The sequence below is a fragment of the Hydra vulgaris genome, chromosome 03 (genome assembly GCF_038396675.1).
Source record: "Hydra vulgaris chromosome 03, alternate assembly HydraT2T_AEP".
In the NCBI taxonomy this organism is placed as follows: domain Eukaryota; kingdom Metazoa; phylum Cnidaria; class Hydrozoa; order Anthoathecata; family Hydridae; genus Hydra; species Hydra vulgaris.
Window position 1 is genome coordinate 45,064,928 of NC_088922.1, and position 19,061 is coordinate 45,083,988.

At 27.9% G+C, this 19,061-nt stretch overlaps 1 protein-coding gene and 1 long non-coding RNA gene across 2 annotated transcripts; both read right to left on the reverse strand.

Moving 5' to 3' along the window:
- Positions 1 to 1,061: 1,061 nt before the first annotated feature.
- LOC136078192 (uncharacterized) lies at positions 1,062 to 3,101 on the reverse strand. Its single transcript, XR_010637598.1, has 3 exons — positions 2,945 to 3,101; positions 2,446 to 2,501; positions 1,062 to 1,268 (listed from the first exon to the last, which is right to left on the reverse strand). It is a non-coding gene; the product is annotated as an uncharacterized LOC136078192 (long non-coding RNA).
- A 14,054-nt stretch (positions 3,102 to 17,155) lies between these two features.
- On the reverse strand, positions 17,156 to 18,451 carry LOC136078709 (uncharacterized). The gene has a single exon (XM_065794498.1). It carries the CDS (start codon positions 18,449 to 18,451, stop codon positions 17,156 to 17,158), a length of 1,296 nt encoding a protein of 431 aa, XP_065650570.1.
- Between the last annotated feature and the right edge of the window lie 610 nt (positions 18,452 to 19,061).

A 19,061-nucleotide genomic window follows, 5' to 3' on the forward strand; every position in this document is an offset into this window, starting at 1 on the left:
TTCTCAGTTTGAGGTTTTTCAATATGCCGGCCAAAATTCCAAGAGAACCGCTTGAGCGTTTTATCTGAAATTTTCAACAAATTTTCCTTTTTTTATAAAAGCTGTGTTTTAAACGGAACAGAATTTTTAAATACTTATGAATAAAACAGTATGGCTAATTTAATTTTTCAAAAAATGTACTTTTTTCTATTGTCAACTTTAGAGCACAAGTCTTCAGGCCCAGAACCTTTTTTTAAAAAATCTGTTCTGTTTAAAACACTCATAAACCTATTCTAATTGTGTTTCCAAAGTTTCATTCAGCTTATTTTGGGGGTTTTTTACGGTTACTACAGCAACCGTTGACCAATTTTTTTAATTTTCTACATTTATGCTATGGTTAATCATTTTATGTCAAAAGTTGTTATTTATTGTCAATATTTAAAAATGGGGGAGTATACCCCTTAATGAGAGAATTTAACCAACATCCCGTTCGATCTGCTAAATTTCAATGTTTAGACTAGAAGATGCGATGTAAAAGATAAATTACAGTTCATTTTGATTCCAATATATTTAATAGAGGTAAGAATATTTCTTTTCTGCTCGCTTAATTTAAAACTTAGTAGCTTATTTATTTTGGTTTGAATAGATCTTAATATATTAATTTCAGTTTTTTAAAGTTAAGGGATAACTTATTGGAGTGAAGCCATTCACGGCCTTAATTTTTGTTCAAAAATCTCCCGATTGCCAGTTAGCACATTTTCACACTTAGATTCATAGTAAGTGGAAACCATGTAAAATTAACAGTAAAATTTTAATAGGCCAATCAATATCAAAAGTTTTTGCGAGTGGTTTCTATCGGTACAGACAATTTGCGCTAATCTTGAATTTGATATATAAGAATACAAAGCGTATGTTTATGTACCTCATCCTACCATTGTTTTAATTATATCTTGAGATTATACTTTTACATTGATAACATAATATAAAATTGATATTTGCAGAAAAAATATCATAAAAATTGGACACTCCGTTTATAATAGTACTTCTGAATAAAAATTAATTAATAAAAAACTAAAAATCTATGTGTAAAATAATTTTTTAAATTAAACAATCTTCAAAAATAATTTGAAGAAATTATGAAATATAAGTAATTCAATTCGTAAATAAAATAAAGGGAAAATTCTTCTCAGAAAATCCTGCTATGAAAATTATTTTAAATTGGTTTGCAGTTTAAGGTTCTTTTGATTTTGTTGCAGGAAAGTATGTCATCAAGTACAGTCTGCCAATACCTAAAAACAAAAATAAAAAATTACTACTGTCCTACCAATTTATCATAAACGTTTTATTTCAATTCAATTTTTCAAATTTCATAAATCTACACACACTGTAATTTGCATAGCTTGTTGAACAGCCTAGTTTTAGATATGTTGTGGATTGAATAGTTAACCCTAACTTAATCTTAAACCAATAGAATAATTTATTCTTAAACCAATAAAATAACTTTACCTTAGAACTACATGTACACCTTAATTTAACTACATTAATAGAACTACATGTACACCTTAATTTATTTAAAAAAAAAAAAAAAAAAAAGCATAACATTAAGAAAGGTGTCATCTTATTGATATTTTTATAACAGGTAATATTTATAAAATCTAATAGAAATATATTATTTTCATATTTTGAATATCTTATCTTTTTTATGAAGGTTATATGAAAATATCTTGAAATGATATACAGTAATGATATACTGTAAATAAAATCCAAGTCTTAAAAAAAAAATTAATTAGAACAAATAAAATTTTTGAAATCGAGATATAATCAAAATGCAAAAGGATTTTCAGAAGTAAAATGAAACCAAAAAATTTGTTGCTTGTACATTCTTTTTTATGTTTGCCAGCACAAATTTTTTAATAAAAAACCATAAGCTGAGTAGCCTTGCAAGTCATTACATCTGTGATACCTATTTTGAAATTCACGATACTTGAAGTAATCTTTTTGTGACATACAAATGCAGTACCAAACAGGGATCAGGACCCCTTTTGGGACTCTGGATTCCTGCTTGGATCATGGTTTTACTTAGATAACCTTAACACAAACGTCAAGGTTTTTAATAAGTATGTATAAATTTGTATAAGGTTATAGTATTCTGATACCTTGTATCATATTGCTATAACCTCATACAAAGTATATCTGATACCTTGTATCAGATGTTTATTAACTTTGAAAAACAAACTACAAATTGTTTTTGTTTTTGAGCATGCAACATATAAATGGATATTAATGAATATAAATGAGATAAACACAGTTTTTTAATATATACACCAACATTTGTATGAAATATTATTATTAAAAAACATTTAAATTTGTGAACACTTCAGCTAATTACTTATATAATGTAACATATTTAAATAGTCGTTTGAATATACTAATTATAATTCCTAAAATACTTTTTTGTAAATATACCTTTTATTCACAGTAGTACCAATTGTTACATTCCTGGAGGTCTTTCAATAATAAAACTATTGTAATCAATAATAAACTTCAATAATAAGAATGTTTATCAATTTAATAATAACTTAATAATAAGTTAATAATATGTAACCAAGTAAAAAATTTATCCTTCATAAAATATTTAATGAAGTTACAATACAAGAATACAAAAAAAAAAAAAAATGTAGAATAAAATCCAAACAATTTTAGAATTTAATGAACATAACTTTGAAATTCATGAATACGAAACAAACAGAAAACGAAACAAAAACATAAAAGTAAAAATAATAATTAATATAAACAATTATGAAGATCTAATAACAAAAAGATAAAACTTGGAACTTTAAAAACTTTCGAGCATTTTTTTTTTTCTCACAAGCCCTGTTTACCTCAGCCAAATAAAATAAAAAGTAATATTTAGTATGTTTAAATATCCTAATAACACGATAATGTAGAATAAACATAAACTTACTTCATAAAATGATCTGATTGCATTTTTCCGTTAAACACGGACAACACTGATGTGTAGCCAGTCACACGTTGCAAGTTAATATAGTTGTAAACATTTTTTCATACTGTTTTATGTATACTATTTATACCTACTAATAAATATTATTTTTATGAAATAAATTTTATCATCTATAAAATATTTTTTTAAAAATGTTAAATTTCAAGTGACAAATAAATAAAAAATTGTATAACATTTACATTTTAGCATCCAAGATAAAGTCTTAAAAATATTTATATTTTTTTAATCAATTAATAAAAAAATATTTTTAAAAATGGCTACCAATTTTCTGAAAATTAGTCAAAAAGTCACATAGAAACAACAGAGATAAACTCACATTTATCTTTTACTTCATTTATAAAAAAATTCCGCAAATGGTCCTTGGTGTATTAGGTCCATAATTAGCAATTCCAACTCGTGGAATTGGTTTAAAGGAAGCCCTTGACACTGTTCTGGTGAAAGCCAATGCTCCTTAGAACAAGCTTGTAGTGTTGCTACGGATGGTGCAACAGCAATGGTTGGAAAGCACATTGGGCTTATGGGTTTACTAAATAGTGATCCTACGTATACAGAGTTTATCCCAGTTCATTATGTGATTCATCAAGAACATTTAGCAGCAAAAAAATTTTAATTTTCCAATTGTTTTTAAATCAGTGCTGGAGATTGTAAATTATATTCGATCTAGTGCAAAAAATCACACACAGTTTAAAAGTTTGATTAGTAAATTGCATCTTGCTAACAAACCAAGTGACTTGTTGTTTTACTGTGCTTTAAGGTGGCTTTCAAGTAGTGACATTCTTTATAGGTTTGTAGAACTATTAGAACTAATTAAATGTTTTTTTAAAAGAAATAATATATCTGATCTTGGTCAGATTATTTAGTTCAAAAAAAATTTGCTCTATTTCAGAAAGATCTTACCTTAAAAACTTTTAATCATTTTCTTCAAATGAAGAAGATGATTTATAATCCTAATCCTACAAATCAGTATGATGATTATAAGATTGAATCATACTGGGAAAAACTACAGAATTTATTTGAAGACTTTCAAAACAGGTTTAAAGATGTGTATGTTCTTAAATCATCGTTAGCATTTTTAGTAAACCCTTTTTTAATTAATGTTATTAGTGATGGTTGTCCAATACCAGAAAAATATACTTGAAGAAACATCTCAATTTGAAACAGAATTACTAGATCTCCAAGAAGATCAAAATCTTCAAATGCTGCATAAAACACTAGCTTTATTAGATATTTGGAAAATGGTTCATGAAGTTAAGTATCATCAACTAAAAAGGATTAGTATAAAACTTATTTCAATTTTTGGTTCAACATATAGATGTAAATCTTTATTTTCGACTATGAAATTTGTTAAATCAAAGTATCGTGCCAATCTAACTAGTGAATATTTGTTACAGTTGCTTAGAAAATTAACTACATCTTGAAACCAGATTTTTGAAAAGATATTTTTCAATTGTAAAAATAAAAGTAATTTGGACTTAATTAAAGTTCATTAAAATTTTTTAATGAACTTCAATTAAGTTCAAATTGTGTAGTCATTTAATTATTTGATATTTTGCAGTTTTTTGTAACTTATGCTATTAAGTGGTTATAAGCAGGTTCAATTCAAATAAAAGCAAGTTTAGTTCAAATAAATTAAAATAATTTTTTTTCTCAAAGAAACCTTTTTATCTTTAGATTTTTAGATCTTGCTTACATTTATTTTTACAAGGAAATTTATGGTTGTTGTAATTGTGTTAATTCAAAAAAAAACTATGATTTAGAGATGCTTTCTCAATTTTTTCTACAAATGGTTTTCTAGTGTGAATAAAAAGGAATCAGATTTTATGTAGCCAAGTTTACATTTAAAGAATAGCTTTTACTTTCTTTATTGTAAAAAAAACTAAATACTAAATAAAAATTGTGTACATACTAAGTTTATTTGTAAAAGTACAATTTCCATTTAAAAAATCAAAATATTGATGTATAAAAAATCTAAATTTGCATTTGCCAATTATTTTTTTTAAAGATGAAGTTGGCATAGCAGCATATATATTGCAGCTCTTCGGCACACGTCATTATTTATATGCGGCTCTCGCGTCTAAAATTCTGGCCAGCGCTGGACTTGATCATATTTTTCACATGATTCATATTTTTGTGGAGTTTTTTAAGTGATTTCTTTATTAAAAGCAAGTTGGTCTTATCCTCAAAGTGATAAACAGTAGGAAATTAATGTAAGACATTCAAATCATTGATAATAATAATAAAAAGTAATGGTCCTAATACCGAGTCTTGCAGAGCACCATTAAAACCATTGCCTAGTTCTGAATTTATACCATTAAATGAAAAAAACTTTCTATTAAAAAGATAAGAGGAAAGTTAAGGAAAAGTAATACCTCTAATAATTTATTGTTGCAGCCTGTTGAGGAAGATTGAGCACTTGCTCAACTGAGTCAAATGCTTTTCTTAAGTCAATAAACACTCTACACACAAAGTGTTTATTGTCGAGGGCTTGTCTAATTTTCTATGTTGTTTTTAATAATAAATGAGTTGTTGAGCGTTTGTCGCGAAAACCATACTGGTATTTTTAACGACATTAATTTTTTTACAAAAAGTTTTGGAGTCTATGGAACATTGCTTTTTCAAGCAGTTGACTTACGCTGAAAAGGAGACAAATGTGTAATTAGAGCAGTGCAAAAAAGAAGCCATTTAGTATAAAATAATTACTTTTGCTATCTTTAAAAAATACCACTTTCAATAGAATTATTCATCATAGTATATCATAGAAGTTTGAAGATTATTTAACATTATCTTCATGATGTTCTATGATGTACTATGATGAATAATTCTATTGAAAATGGGTTTTTTCAGAAGCTTTTAAGACAGCCAAAGTAATTCTTTTATACTAAATGGTTTCTCTTTTGAACTGCTTTAATTATCGACCCAAAGAAGTTCTTTTATACAAAATAGTAACCCATAATATGTCAGATATCAGCTTTAGGAAAAATGTTGGTAGACTATTGGGACGAAGACTTTTTTATTTTTAAGAAAATATGATGGGTATTCTATTGATTGAATACCTCAGTACTTGGTATTTTAAGAATGTCATGTAAGATAAAATGAGTTTATATTTTTAAATAGAACACGGTATTTTTTATTCTTGACATGTTTCGTAATATAGTTATTATATTTTCAAAAGATTTAGTTTTATAATAAAACTCTAGAATAAATATTAAAAAATAGAAAATTTTGCAAAGAAATATCTTTTAATCAAAGATTATTTTGTTTTTTATTAGTAGTAAATATTAATTTTATTAAAACATTTTTGCAATCAAAGTTTGAATGTTTTGATTTTTTGAATTATCCATTTGGTTTTTCTACAACAATTAAAGATTTTACTTATTTTTTTAAGATTTTTTTTTGTAAGAATCTGATAAAAGACTGTTACAAAAGTAAAGTTGAGAGTTAACAATGCTGCAAGCAATTGTGTCAGCTGCTTTTTTAATGAGACATTGAAGTATGTGGTGAAGAACACAAGTATTGTAGTTGTAGGATTTAATAGTGTTGTTTATATGTAGATATAAGGAGAATGTTAAATCTAGGTTGACACCTAGGATTCTTACCAAATTTAATGAAGTTAGTATTGTTCCAGAGAATGCAATTTTGGAATCATTATTAAAGTTATACATATTTTTTTATAATATATATTATAAGTTATTTAACAGCCTTGGCGCAGTGGTGAGAGTTCTGGCTAAAAACCCAGAGATCCCGGGTTCGACGCCGGCTCTAGCCTAATAAGGTAAGGCAAGGATGATGCGTTTATCATAACAACCTTTTCATAGAGCCCCTTTAGTCACTCATTGAAATAAAAATAAAAAAACACTTCAATTTTTGAAAAAAAATAAAAAATTTAATAATTTTAAAACACATAAGAAGAAGAAAAAAATAAATAAAAAGAAAAAATACAAAAAAATCTGAAAGCAAATACTGTAAACTATAATATATATGTCAGGAATTAAGGAGGTGCATTTTAGTTTGTTGTTTAAAAGATGAAATGCTTTATAAGTCTTTAATATTTTTATTTTGGAAACGATTCCGTATTGATGGACCTCGGTTTGTAATTAGAAAACTTGACTGCTGTGATTTAATATTTCCTAGTTGATAGTCGTTCCTGGTATTTGAACGCAGAGTATATTTTTCAGAAAATGATATAAGAAAGTTATCTGAAAAAACGCTTGGTAGAAGATTGTTTTTATATTTATACATAAAAATTAATATCTGTAATGTGTTAAGTTTCTCAATATCTAGAACCATAATGCTTTTCATCACTGGGGCCGGGTTTACTAACCTATTTAAATAATTAACTGCTTTGCATGCATGGTTTTGCAGACTTTGCAATTTTAGCAATTTGGTTTTATGGGTGCTGGCCCATACAGTATTTGCATACAAAAGCTGACTATGTACAAGACTAAAGTAAAGCATATTACGTGATTTACTATCGAGAAAAGGTCTTGACTTATACAAAACACCTTTTACAGAGGACACCTTTGTTTCAAGAAGACCAATATGGTTTCTCCATGACAAATTTTCATCAAAAAGTACTCCCAAAAATTTTGTGTATTTTTCATGTTTATTTTGATTTTTATTAATAAACAGTTTAGGCAGCTTTAACGGAAGATTAATTAATTGTTTTTTTTTTATGAAATAGAGTAAAGCTAGTTTTTTTACAATTTAGGGATAATTTATTTGCTTTAAACCAGAGGTTAAAATTTTTGAGTTCAATATTCATAGTTTCAAACAAAGTCTTTGCATCAGGATGATTAAAAAATAAATTTGTATCGTCAGCATACATAATTGTAGATATTTTTTGGGAAGCTTTATGCATATCGTTAATATATATTAAAAACAATAATGGACCTAGGATTGAACCCTAAGGAACTCCACACGTAATATCAAGGGCTCCTGACTTTTCTAGTAGTACAAATTGCTTTCTGTTAGACAAGTAGCTTTGAATCCACTTAAATGTTGAGCCTATTATGCCGTAATATTTTAGCTTGGAAAGTAAAATACTGTGATCAACTGTATCAAAGGCCTTGGAAAGATCAATAAAAATTCCTAATACCAGTTCATCACTATCAAACGACTTGTATATTTTGTCAGCAAGTTTAATAATAGCATGTTCAGTAGAGCAATTACTTTGAAATCCAAACTGATTTTTGTATAATAAATTGTTTAATGTAAAGTACTTAATAACTCTATTATAAATTACTCTCTCATATACTTTTGAAAAAACTGGGAGTAGAGAAATAGGTCGGTAGTTAGAAATATTATTGCAATCACCTTTTTTGAGAATGGGATTAATTTTGGCTAATTTAAGTTTGTCAGGGAATATACTATTTACAAATGAAGATGATATTAAATAAAATAATGGCTTACAAATGCTGTCCATAACATAAATAGCTACATTACTGGAAGTACCATCATATTCACATGACTTGTTGCGTTTAAGTTCAATAATTGCTTTATTAAATTCAAGTTTAGTTATCTTTTCATTATTTATACTAGTGTTGGGTTTTTCACCCAAAAAATTATTAAATGTTTTATTTGGTTGCGCAATGTTAGAAGCAAGAGAGGGGCCTACATTAACAAAATATTTGTTAAATTCTTGACATATGTTTGTTTCACTTGTTATAATTTTTTTATCGGAAATTAATTTTTGTGGTAGGCAAGTATGCTTCTTTTTTTCTCTTCCTGTTAGTTGGTTTATAACAGCCCAAGTCCTTTTTATATCGAATTTATGCTTATCAAGCTGATTAGAAAAATATCTTATTTTTGCTTCTTTTATATTATGTTGAAAAAACTTTTTTATAATTTTTGTAGATTTTTTCATCATCTTAATTTTTTGATTTTAAAAATTTTACGTAAAGTTTTTGTTTTCTTTTTGATGCTTTAATTAAAGTTATTGTCATCCATGGATTCTTATATCCTTTGTTTTTTATTTCTGTAGTTATTTTTGAGCATATATTATCAAAGATATTTTGAAATGTACTTGAGAAATTATCAAAAGCAATATTAGGATCTGTTGATGAATAAACGTTGTCCCATCGTTCTATTTGGAGTTTTTTTTTTAATTATTCAGGTTTTTTATAGAAAGATTTTTGTAAGTCACAAAGATTTTTTTATTGTCAGTATTAGATAGTACTTCGTGTGCTATATGGTAAACCGGAAAATGATTAGAAAAGTCTGCAATAAAAAGGCCTGATTCAAATTAAGTATTTAGGGAACTGTTTGTTAAAATATTGTTAATCACAGAAGATGATTTGTTAGTAATGCGTGTGGGTTTAAAAATGGTGGGTATTACATTAAATTCAAATAGTAAGTTGAAAAAGTTTTTTATGTTAGCAAACTTTTCATAACATAATGCGTCCATATTTGTATCTCCCGCGAAGAAAACGTGCTTGTTTTGTTTACTCATTTGAGACAAAATTTCTCAAGATATTAAGGAAGTTAACTTGTTTACCACATTGGCGGTCGATACAATGAGGAGATTAAAAACGATTCACCAGAAGTATTTAACACTTAAATGCACAAAGTTTCAATATGTTTATTTGTTTTTGAAAATGTGTTGTTTTTTTTTGAATTCGAATTTATCAAGAATATATATTGCAACGCCACCCCCCTTGCTGATTTAGTCTGGACGCTACGTGTAATTTTTTCTTGGAAATGAAGTGGACATTACAAAAACTAATTAAATAGTTTAAGGTTGATGTCTTAAATGAGAAAAACTTTACGTGCCTTTCTGAATGTGCTTAAAGGGTCAAATTTGGGCCCTTATTTGGTACTGATGACGTCACGCTAATATATATTTTTTTTATCAAAGTAAAAAATACAGATTTACGTCAAACGTTAGATATCCTCTTAAGAAAACCTTATAATAAATAATAACATTTTGAGAAAAAACTTACGAGCAATTCTAAAAGTGCTTACAGGGTCAAATTTGGGCCTTTATTTAGTACTGATGACGTCACGTTGATATATAATTTTTTATCAAACTAAAAATTACATATTTATGTCAAACGTATATATATATATCTATATATATGCATATATATATATATATATATATATATATATATATATATATATATATATATATATATATATGCACATAATATATATATATATATATATATATATATATATATATATATATATATATATATATATATATATATATATATATGCAGCGTGCTTAGAGCACAAGAATACTTTTGTATCAGCCTCTTCGTGACTTGTGTGCAGTGATACAACTTCCTCTGGAGTTCCTATGGCTCCTAAAAGTTGCTAAAATTACTAAACTTATACTGAAAATGTTACCTAAATACTAAAATTTAGTATTTAGGTAGTATTTATTAATTATTTTAGAATGACTAATATGTTTTTAACAAACAAATAATTTCGGCTAACGGCAACTATTTCAAGTTAAACTGCTAATTGAATAAGAGGATTTATCAATACCTATAGTAACACTAGTAAATTAACTTACGAAGAAGGTTCATCTTGATTGTTTTGACGAGGCTACCATCAGGTAACCCCAACGCCCATTGGATAGGACTTAAAGAATAACATAGTATTTGTTTCAAAATTAGACCTTCTCTAATTCTTGCAATAACTAGCAATCTCCCAAACATGCTTCGTTCGGCTGAGATTGTGAATGATTTCTCTATAAGGTAATAAATTATTTTCAATTTTCAATTGTTAAATGTTTGCAGAGGACACATTTTGATTGGAACGTAAAAAGAAACTGTTGAAAATTGAATGCGTTCTCTAAAGAACCTTTGGAACTCTGCCTCCCCGATGGGTTGTGCATTCAATAAATTTTCTTTTAACTCATCAGATGTTTCTATTTCAGAACAAATATTTACCAAAGAATCTCTTTCTCAAAAGGACCCCAATTTGTTATTAGTATATATTATTTAAGTATATGTTCAATTTTCAATTGTTAAATGTTTGCAGAGGACACATTTTGATTGGAACGTAAAAAGAAACTGTTGAAAATTGAATGCGTTCTCTAAAGAACCTTTGGAACTCTGCCTCCCCGATGGGTTGTGCATTCAATAAATTTTCTTTTAACTCATCAGATGTTTCTATTTCAGAACAAATATTTACCAAAGAATCTCTTTCTCAAAAGGACCCCAATTTGTTATTAGTATCAAAGCTCTCTCTACACATCCGTTGTGGAAATATTTTCTTAATGGTTTTAGATCTTTTGGTGTTTGTTTTTTGGTTGTGATACCCATGTCATTTTTTTAAATTGAAATACATTTTGAAACAGTATGATTTGTAAGTATCCTGCGTTGAATGGTTCCTTCAGACGTACTATAACCTTTTATTCCCCCTTAGCATTTCTGATCAAGATTAATTGCTCGTTCAATGGATTGATCAGATGGAACTTTGTTAAATGTACCGCTCGTTCTTCCATCCTTGTTTTCAAAAAGATAATAATTTATAAAGATTTAATTTGAAGCTATTTTTAAAACTAAAACTTGTTGAAATCCGAACAAAATATTTTGGAGTATTCTGTGCCCGATATACTAGCTATGAGTCGAGGGATGCCAGCGTTTTCTTTTAACATGTTTGCTGCACTTTCCGTTACGCATTTTATAAGCATTTCACTCCGTTCTTATCTTTATTAGTCTTTTTGCGATAGTAAATGCAACATTCTTCATCCGCAATAATTTTTCCTAAAACAGGAAATTATTTTAACTTTGAACTAGTACATAAAACAATAAATAACGTGAAAACTGAGGGTAATTTTCTTTGTTTGCATTTCCCACCCAAGGGTTTTTTAATTTACGTGATCTATCTCTTTTCGATGATGCATGAGGATGCATCATCAACGACTACACTCTCATTGACTTTTCCTGCAATATTTTTTAAGTAAAAAAAAGTATTATTATCAAAACCATGCTATTTATTATTTTTTCCGTACCATTGTTTTAAGCAGTATATAAATAAACAAATTGAGTTGGACATTTAATTTGTGACTTACCAAGCATTCTTCACTTTCGCAAGCGCATTTTCTGTAAAACCATGCAGTTTGTTATTATTATGACCGACTTCTCTTTGATGAAGTATGCAAGCATTTTTAATTTCTTTTTTAGGAACTATATTGAGATGCTGCGATTTTTTGCTATTCGTTATTATTTACTTTAATAATAATAAATAAAACTCATTTATTTAGTAAACAGTTTTTGAAAAACAGTTTTTTTCATAAACAAAGAACGGGAACAAATTTTCTTTTTTAGATTTATTAAATTAAAAGTATTTTATAACTTTAATACAATATTAAGAAGCAAATACACACAAATTTGTTTTTAAATTAGGTTTATGAAATTTTAATTACATTGATTTGAGTAACTATTTTTAAAACATTTAATTTTATAAATTTTTAACCCCCTGTCAATAATTTATAAAAACTAAATTAATGCTTTGCGGTATTCGATTTATAAACAACATGGCGGATATTTTATACTTGAAATCTTCTGAATAAGTTGCATCTATTTTTGTCTCTAACTAAAGTTATAAGCATTTTCCAAGCGGCACGTAAAGATTTTTAAACTTCTTAAGTTATATGGAACAAATCTATACAAAAATTAGAATGTCCACTCAAAATGTTTAGTTTTATTTATTTTTTTTACATGTAGCGACCAGACTAATTACACGTGGTTGACTTATCATTTTATATGAATCTAAGTTGTAAAGGGAATTTTCGGGCATGGGCGAATTTGCATCTTCCCAAGTTTCTGATATACGCATTACATCAAAAAGATAATTTAAAGAATAATAAAAATGTTTAAATGATTCAAAATTTTTGTTCATTGACCGTATATTAATAATTAAAATGTTTAAATCTTTGTTACGTTTTCTCTCGTAAATTTTTCTGGTTTATAATATTCATTATTTAAGCAGTTAATATCTATTTCAGTCAAAAAACTATAATCATTTTTGTTATATTTTAAAATTTCGAAAATAGGTGATATTAATTTTGTCAAATTAGATTCATTGTTTTGCATTGTTTTAGATACCGTGATATGAGGTGACTTTGGCCAAATTTAAAATCTTTTTTTTTTTCAAAACTTAATTAAAGATGATTAATATGTTGATATAAATTGCATCAGATGTGCATGATGCCAAAGAAATAAATAATTAAAATAAAAAAGAAAAAAATTATATCTTTGACCCTCTTTTTTTAATTTCAAAGGTGAGTCGAAGTCACCCCTATACTGGTGGTGACTTTGGCTACCTAAAAGGAAATTATAATTATTGATTAAAATTATTAATCATTCCATGGTTTACATATTCACAGATACATGGATATTAGATGATATGTTGTTAAGGCAAAAAAATAATAAAAACAACAGCTTGAAACTAACTTGCAAATTTATTTAAGCAATAAATGAGAAACCTTTTTAGTATCTCAAATACAAAAACCTATGCACCAATCATCAAACTATCAGTGCTAGAGTTATTCAATAGATTATCTGTTACTATTTGCTGTTCAAGAGTGGATACCTTGGTTTTTTTTACAACAGTCATTTTTTTCTTGTCTTATTTGTATTTATAGCTGCTTGCATATTAACTACATCAATTGATGACAAGAGAACCAATTTCTACTGTGTCACTGACAAGAGAACCAATTTCTACTGTGACATCTTTATTTGTAAATGTTCTTTTAGGAAGTCTATCTAGCACCTGTTTTCGATCAAGTGGGTATAATCCAATTTCTCTGAAGCCTGCCTTCATACTTTCACAACCAGGTTCTTTAGTTTTTTTCATGAGACATTTAAGCAATGCTGGAAACTGGTCTTTTGGAAGGAAAGGAGCTTTACGTCTTTTGCCACTTTCCTTCCAAGTTGTTCATATTGTTCTTCACTGAGCTTTCATTGGTCAAAAATATGCAACATCCAATGGCTGCATTAAATGCGTGGAATTAGGAGGAAGTGCAATAAACTTGATATTGTTTTCTTTACACAAAGACAGTACATATGTATTTATATGTGACGACAAATTGTCTCCAATTAGAACATGTTTTCCAGAAGTTTTTTTTAGTTCAGGTAACAATAAAGATTCAAACCAATCTGTAAAACAACTGGAGTCAAACCATCCACTCTTTGAGCTGTTATAACGTGCTCCTTTTGGTCCATTTTCTGTCCAAGTTGTCCACATCGAATCTGCTTTATATACAATATATGGAGAAAGGATATGCCCTTCTGCGTTACCACAATACATCAAAGATGTAGCAGACTTAGCTGAATTAATTATCCTCTCAGGATATTTTGATCCTCGCTTTGTTATTACTGGTTTATTACCAGGGTCATCGGTTAAATTAGTTTCATCGTAATTCCAAATGTTTGATGGAGGAACCCCTGCCAGTTCAGGAGTGATATTATCAAAAAAGTTATTAATAACAACAGTACCTACTTCTGCCCTCTTTCTTTTAATATTACTTGCAAATCTAACACTTAACTGTTTAAATGATTTTTTGGAATGATTTTACCCATTCAACACCAGGCATATTTCCTGCAAATTGCCTAATAAACATTCCTTTACGGTCTGCATAAGACTTCACAATACTTTGTAAATCATAACAGTCAACTGAGAATCCAAAAGAAGACATAGTTATAACATAGTTTGCAAAAAATTCTTCTTCAATTTCACTAAATATTGTGCAACCGCCTGGTTTTTTATTATGTATACCTTTCAGTTTATTTTTTATTGTTGATAGAGGAATTTTAAAGGTCAAGCAAGCATCTGTTTGTGTTAAACTACCACTTATAATTTCTTTTAAACATTTGGTTAATGTTTCCTGGGTGTATTGATTATAATCACGACTCCCAGCAACACGTTTATATGTTCTTGGCATGGTTTCTTTGATATAAATATGATCATTAATTATTATTTTGTCCTAAAAACAAAAATTAAAAGTTAAATAAATAAAAATATATCTATAGACAACATTTTCTGAAAAATAAATCAAAAATATAATATTGAAAATCAAATAATTACATTTTTTCACTTAGGGTAAAGTTACCCCAAGTTGTGGCCAAAGCCACCCCATAAACTTTACTTAAAGTTAATTTTAATTAGAAGAGTTATAAATTTAGCAAATGTTGTACAAAACTCATCCTATTTAAATTTACTATTAGTTATAACATCACAACAAACTCAAATATTAACAGCAGTTTCAGCCAACTCACAATTTTGCAGCATATAAATTTAACAATTTTTATAGACTCTAATAAACAAAGAAAAAATTATATCAATAGTTCCGCAAACTACAATTAATCTAAGTAATAAATAAACAGAATAACTTTACTTTTGTGATAAAACTAAATTTGGAAGCAGTTGCAGGAGTACAAAGTAGTTTTTAAAAGTTAAAACTATTTTTTATAAATTAGCCAAAGTCACCTACCAGGCCAAAGTCACCTCATTTTACGGTATATTCATTGTTAATATAATCCTTAATAAAGTCCTTAATTTAGTAATTAATAAAATAATTTAAACGTAAATAGATAAATTACTTGCTTTTAACACCCTCGTTCTCGTTTTTCATTTCTCTTACCACTAATCGATTATATATGACTTTCGCGTATTTTCCGTTACCACGATGTATTTTTGCTTGGACAAAAAGCTCTTTACGAATTCGCATTGTTTCATCGCTATAGTCTTCGTTGATAAATATGTTTTTTTCCTTGAGTTTACAAGCGTTATATAAGATGTTTTCCTTGTCCTGCCAGTTTAATATTTTGCAGACAATAGTTCTAGGCTTACCATTAAATTTACCGACACGATGTGCTCTTTCTATAACAACTGGATCCGCAATTTCAAGTTCTTCCTTAAATAGTAAGCTTACTTTTTTTAAAACATCATTAAAAGTTTCGTTATTTGCTTCTTTGATTCCGACAATTCTTAGATTGTTACGTCGGTTTCGATCCTCAAGATCGACTGTTTTTATTTTATTTTTATTTGAATCGTTGCTTAATTTTCCGTGGAATGATTTAATACCCACAATAATTTCTTTAATTTCTGCCATTTTGCTATCAACCTTGCTCACTTTTGTCTCCATTTGATCACCAACAAAAGTAAGCCCACGTTTTATTTCTTCAATGTCTTTGGCTAAGTTATCAACTTTTTCAAGATCACTGAGCAAACTTTGCTTAAAACATTTGAAAATTGTATCTCCTTGTAATGGCCTGAGTTTTCTAAGCATTCCCATCGTAATTACTTTATCGTTATCCATTTTTTATGTTTTTTAATATCGGTTTATATTTTTATAGATATACAACATATATATGTAAATTCATATATATATATATATATATATATATATATATATATATATATATATATATATATATATATACATATATAAATATTTCAAGATGAACACTTGATTTACGTTCCAATTTCTAAAGATATTTGAATCTTTACCTACGGACTAAGAGTAAGTACACTTTGAAGAACAAAAATATAAAGAGAATGATGGAAAACAGACAGTTATAAAAACGGCTTAAAGAAGCCTAAAAGTTAAAAACCTTTAACTGATATAATTTTATTAATGCTAAACTAATTCTGAAACGCTAAAAATCATTCATTTTTTTGTAATTTTATTAAATTATGATTAAACCAATCAATTAAACGAAGGTTTATTGAAATTGATATCTCATACGAGATACTGTGAAATTCAAAATATGTTTGACACCAAAAAATCTCGCAATAAAAGTAACTAAGAATATAAAAAGCAATCACTAAAATCAATAAAAACAAATTTCGATCAGTTTCACATTTTTTTTAATTTTATAATGGGGGCGATGGTGGCGGGAAGGGGTGAAGTATCAAAAATGAGTAAGTTTGAGGTTCAAAATTTCAACTTTTATGGAAAATTTCTATCATAACAAAAAAAGATAGAGTAAAACTGGGTCAAACCGCCTTATCAATAAAACCACACTTATCAATAAAAATTAAATAACTTTTTTATTTTTCTTTTTTTTTTTATTAGATAGGCAATAAAAAACTAGATAAGATAATATAAATTTATGTTAAAAAAATAATAATAAAATTATCGAAAATATTAAATGTAAAGAAAAAAAAATTGTGCGATTTTAGGCGACATTCTAATTAAATCGTACACTTTGAGAAAACATTGAACTTTTTAAAAATTAACTTTTTTCCAATCATTTTTTTTAACTTAACATACGATTGATTCCTGGCTTGAAAAAACTGCTTCAACTCTATCTTGATACTGTTTTTGCAATGCTCAACACATGCTTGATACCTATCAAAACTTGAAGCTGGTGTAGTTGAGAAAGATGGTAATCGGTGTGTAGTTGGAGTAGGTGCTGCAGCGGCTGTTGAAGATGATGAAGCTGTGTCTGAGCAAAATGGTGTAGGTGCTGTGGAGGCTGCTAAAGTTAATGAAGGTGGATTTAACGTTTGTGTGATTGCTAATGCCTTATGATTTATGTTGTTTTTATTAAGTGGAAATGAGCCAGTGTACTGGAAACCAACGCTTGCATGCAAGCCAGTAAAACATTTTCCTTTCTTGTACAGCAGTTTGAGCAACGGTGAAAGATTTTTTTTATCTAAATTCTTACATTTTGAGTCTTTACAATACTTTGAAAGAATTTTCCATGCTTGTTTGACATGAAAATAGACACATCTATCAAATGGTTGTAGAATATGTGAAGAATGCTCTGGTAGACAAATCAAGATTATATTGTATTTTTTGCACAGCAATATCGCTTCCAAAGTTATGTGAGTTGTATGCCCATCTAATAATAAAGTATGAATACCACCAATTTGCTCAGTTTCGGGTATAAATACTTCTTTCAGCCATTCAATAAACGTATCGTGCTCCATACAGCCTGATTTTGAAATTGAGTATTTGGTGCCAACTGGACCATCTCTTGCCCAGTCATGACGAAAGTTTCTTATGGCTTTGTATACCACAAATGGTGGTGCAAAATGCCCATCAGAGTTGCAGCAATTGTTTACAGTATAAATAATTTTTTCATTGTTATCAGTAAGTTTAAACACATGTCTTGTCCCTTTTCGACACACTACGGCTGCTTTGCCTTGAATACCCGAAAAACCTTTTTCATCACAATTCCAAATATGCGACCCAGAAGTTATACCCGTCTGTTGATATTGCTCGGCGACGCATTGGAAATAACGATCAATTATTTCTGGCGTACAAGAAGCGGCTCTTTTAGATGCTAAGTTATCCGCTTTTCTTGTTAAAATTTTTTTTGACCATCTCTTCATAAAGGAAAAAAACCAGTCTTTACCAGGCTTGCCATTTTTGAATAAATGCAATTGATTTTCGCGTTTAAGGAAGCCGCACATAAATTCTAAGATTTTATTTTGGGTTAAACCATTACCCCAGTCATCAAGTAACTTGAACGCATGCACCATCAATCTTTCTGTTTCATTTGAGAGTACCGTTGTTGTACCTGAGCCGTGGAAGCCTATGTTGTTGTTATTTTTGCGATCTTTGAGCGTTTAGACTGGAACGCCATGTTTGAATGCAGCTTTTCTTAGTGATTTTTTTTTCTTTTATATCAGTTAATGCGGCTAATATATCGTCTTCTTTGTATGCTTTTGTTTTTTTAGTTGACATGTTAAAGTGAGTGAGTTAAATTGAATTGATATTATATTAGCAAATTATATTAACAATCAACATTATAGATCATTTTTAATTAAACCAGAATTATCACTAAGTTAATTAAATAAAGATAAGCGCTTAGTCATTTGCGAAAAACTAAACTAAGTAATTAATCGAGTGTGCGGTTTTATCAGAAAAATCAGTTTTTTTTTACTTTTTTGATTTTTAATTTACCTTTTAGTTCTAGCTGCATAAAAATTATACTATCAGAATTAAAATTAAATTTCCAACAAGATAGTGCTAAAATTATTTTTATATCAGTTTCGATTGAAGCGCTATTTTGTTCGCAACGATAAAAAATATATATAAAATATTGACTCCCCATTAAAGTTGTATAAAAGAAGAAAAAAATGGAGTTGA

Bases quoted from the DNA above. Each gene is read 5' to 3' on its own strand.
- LOC136078709 (XM_065794498.1), bottom strand. From the start codon at position 18,451: ATGGTGCATGCGTTCAAGTTACTTGATGACTGGGGTAATGGTTTAACC.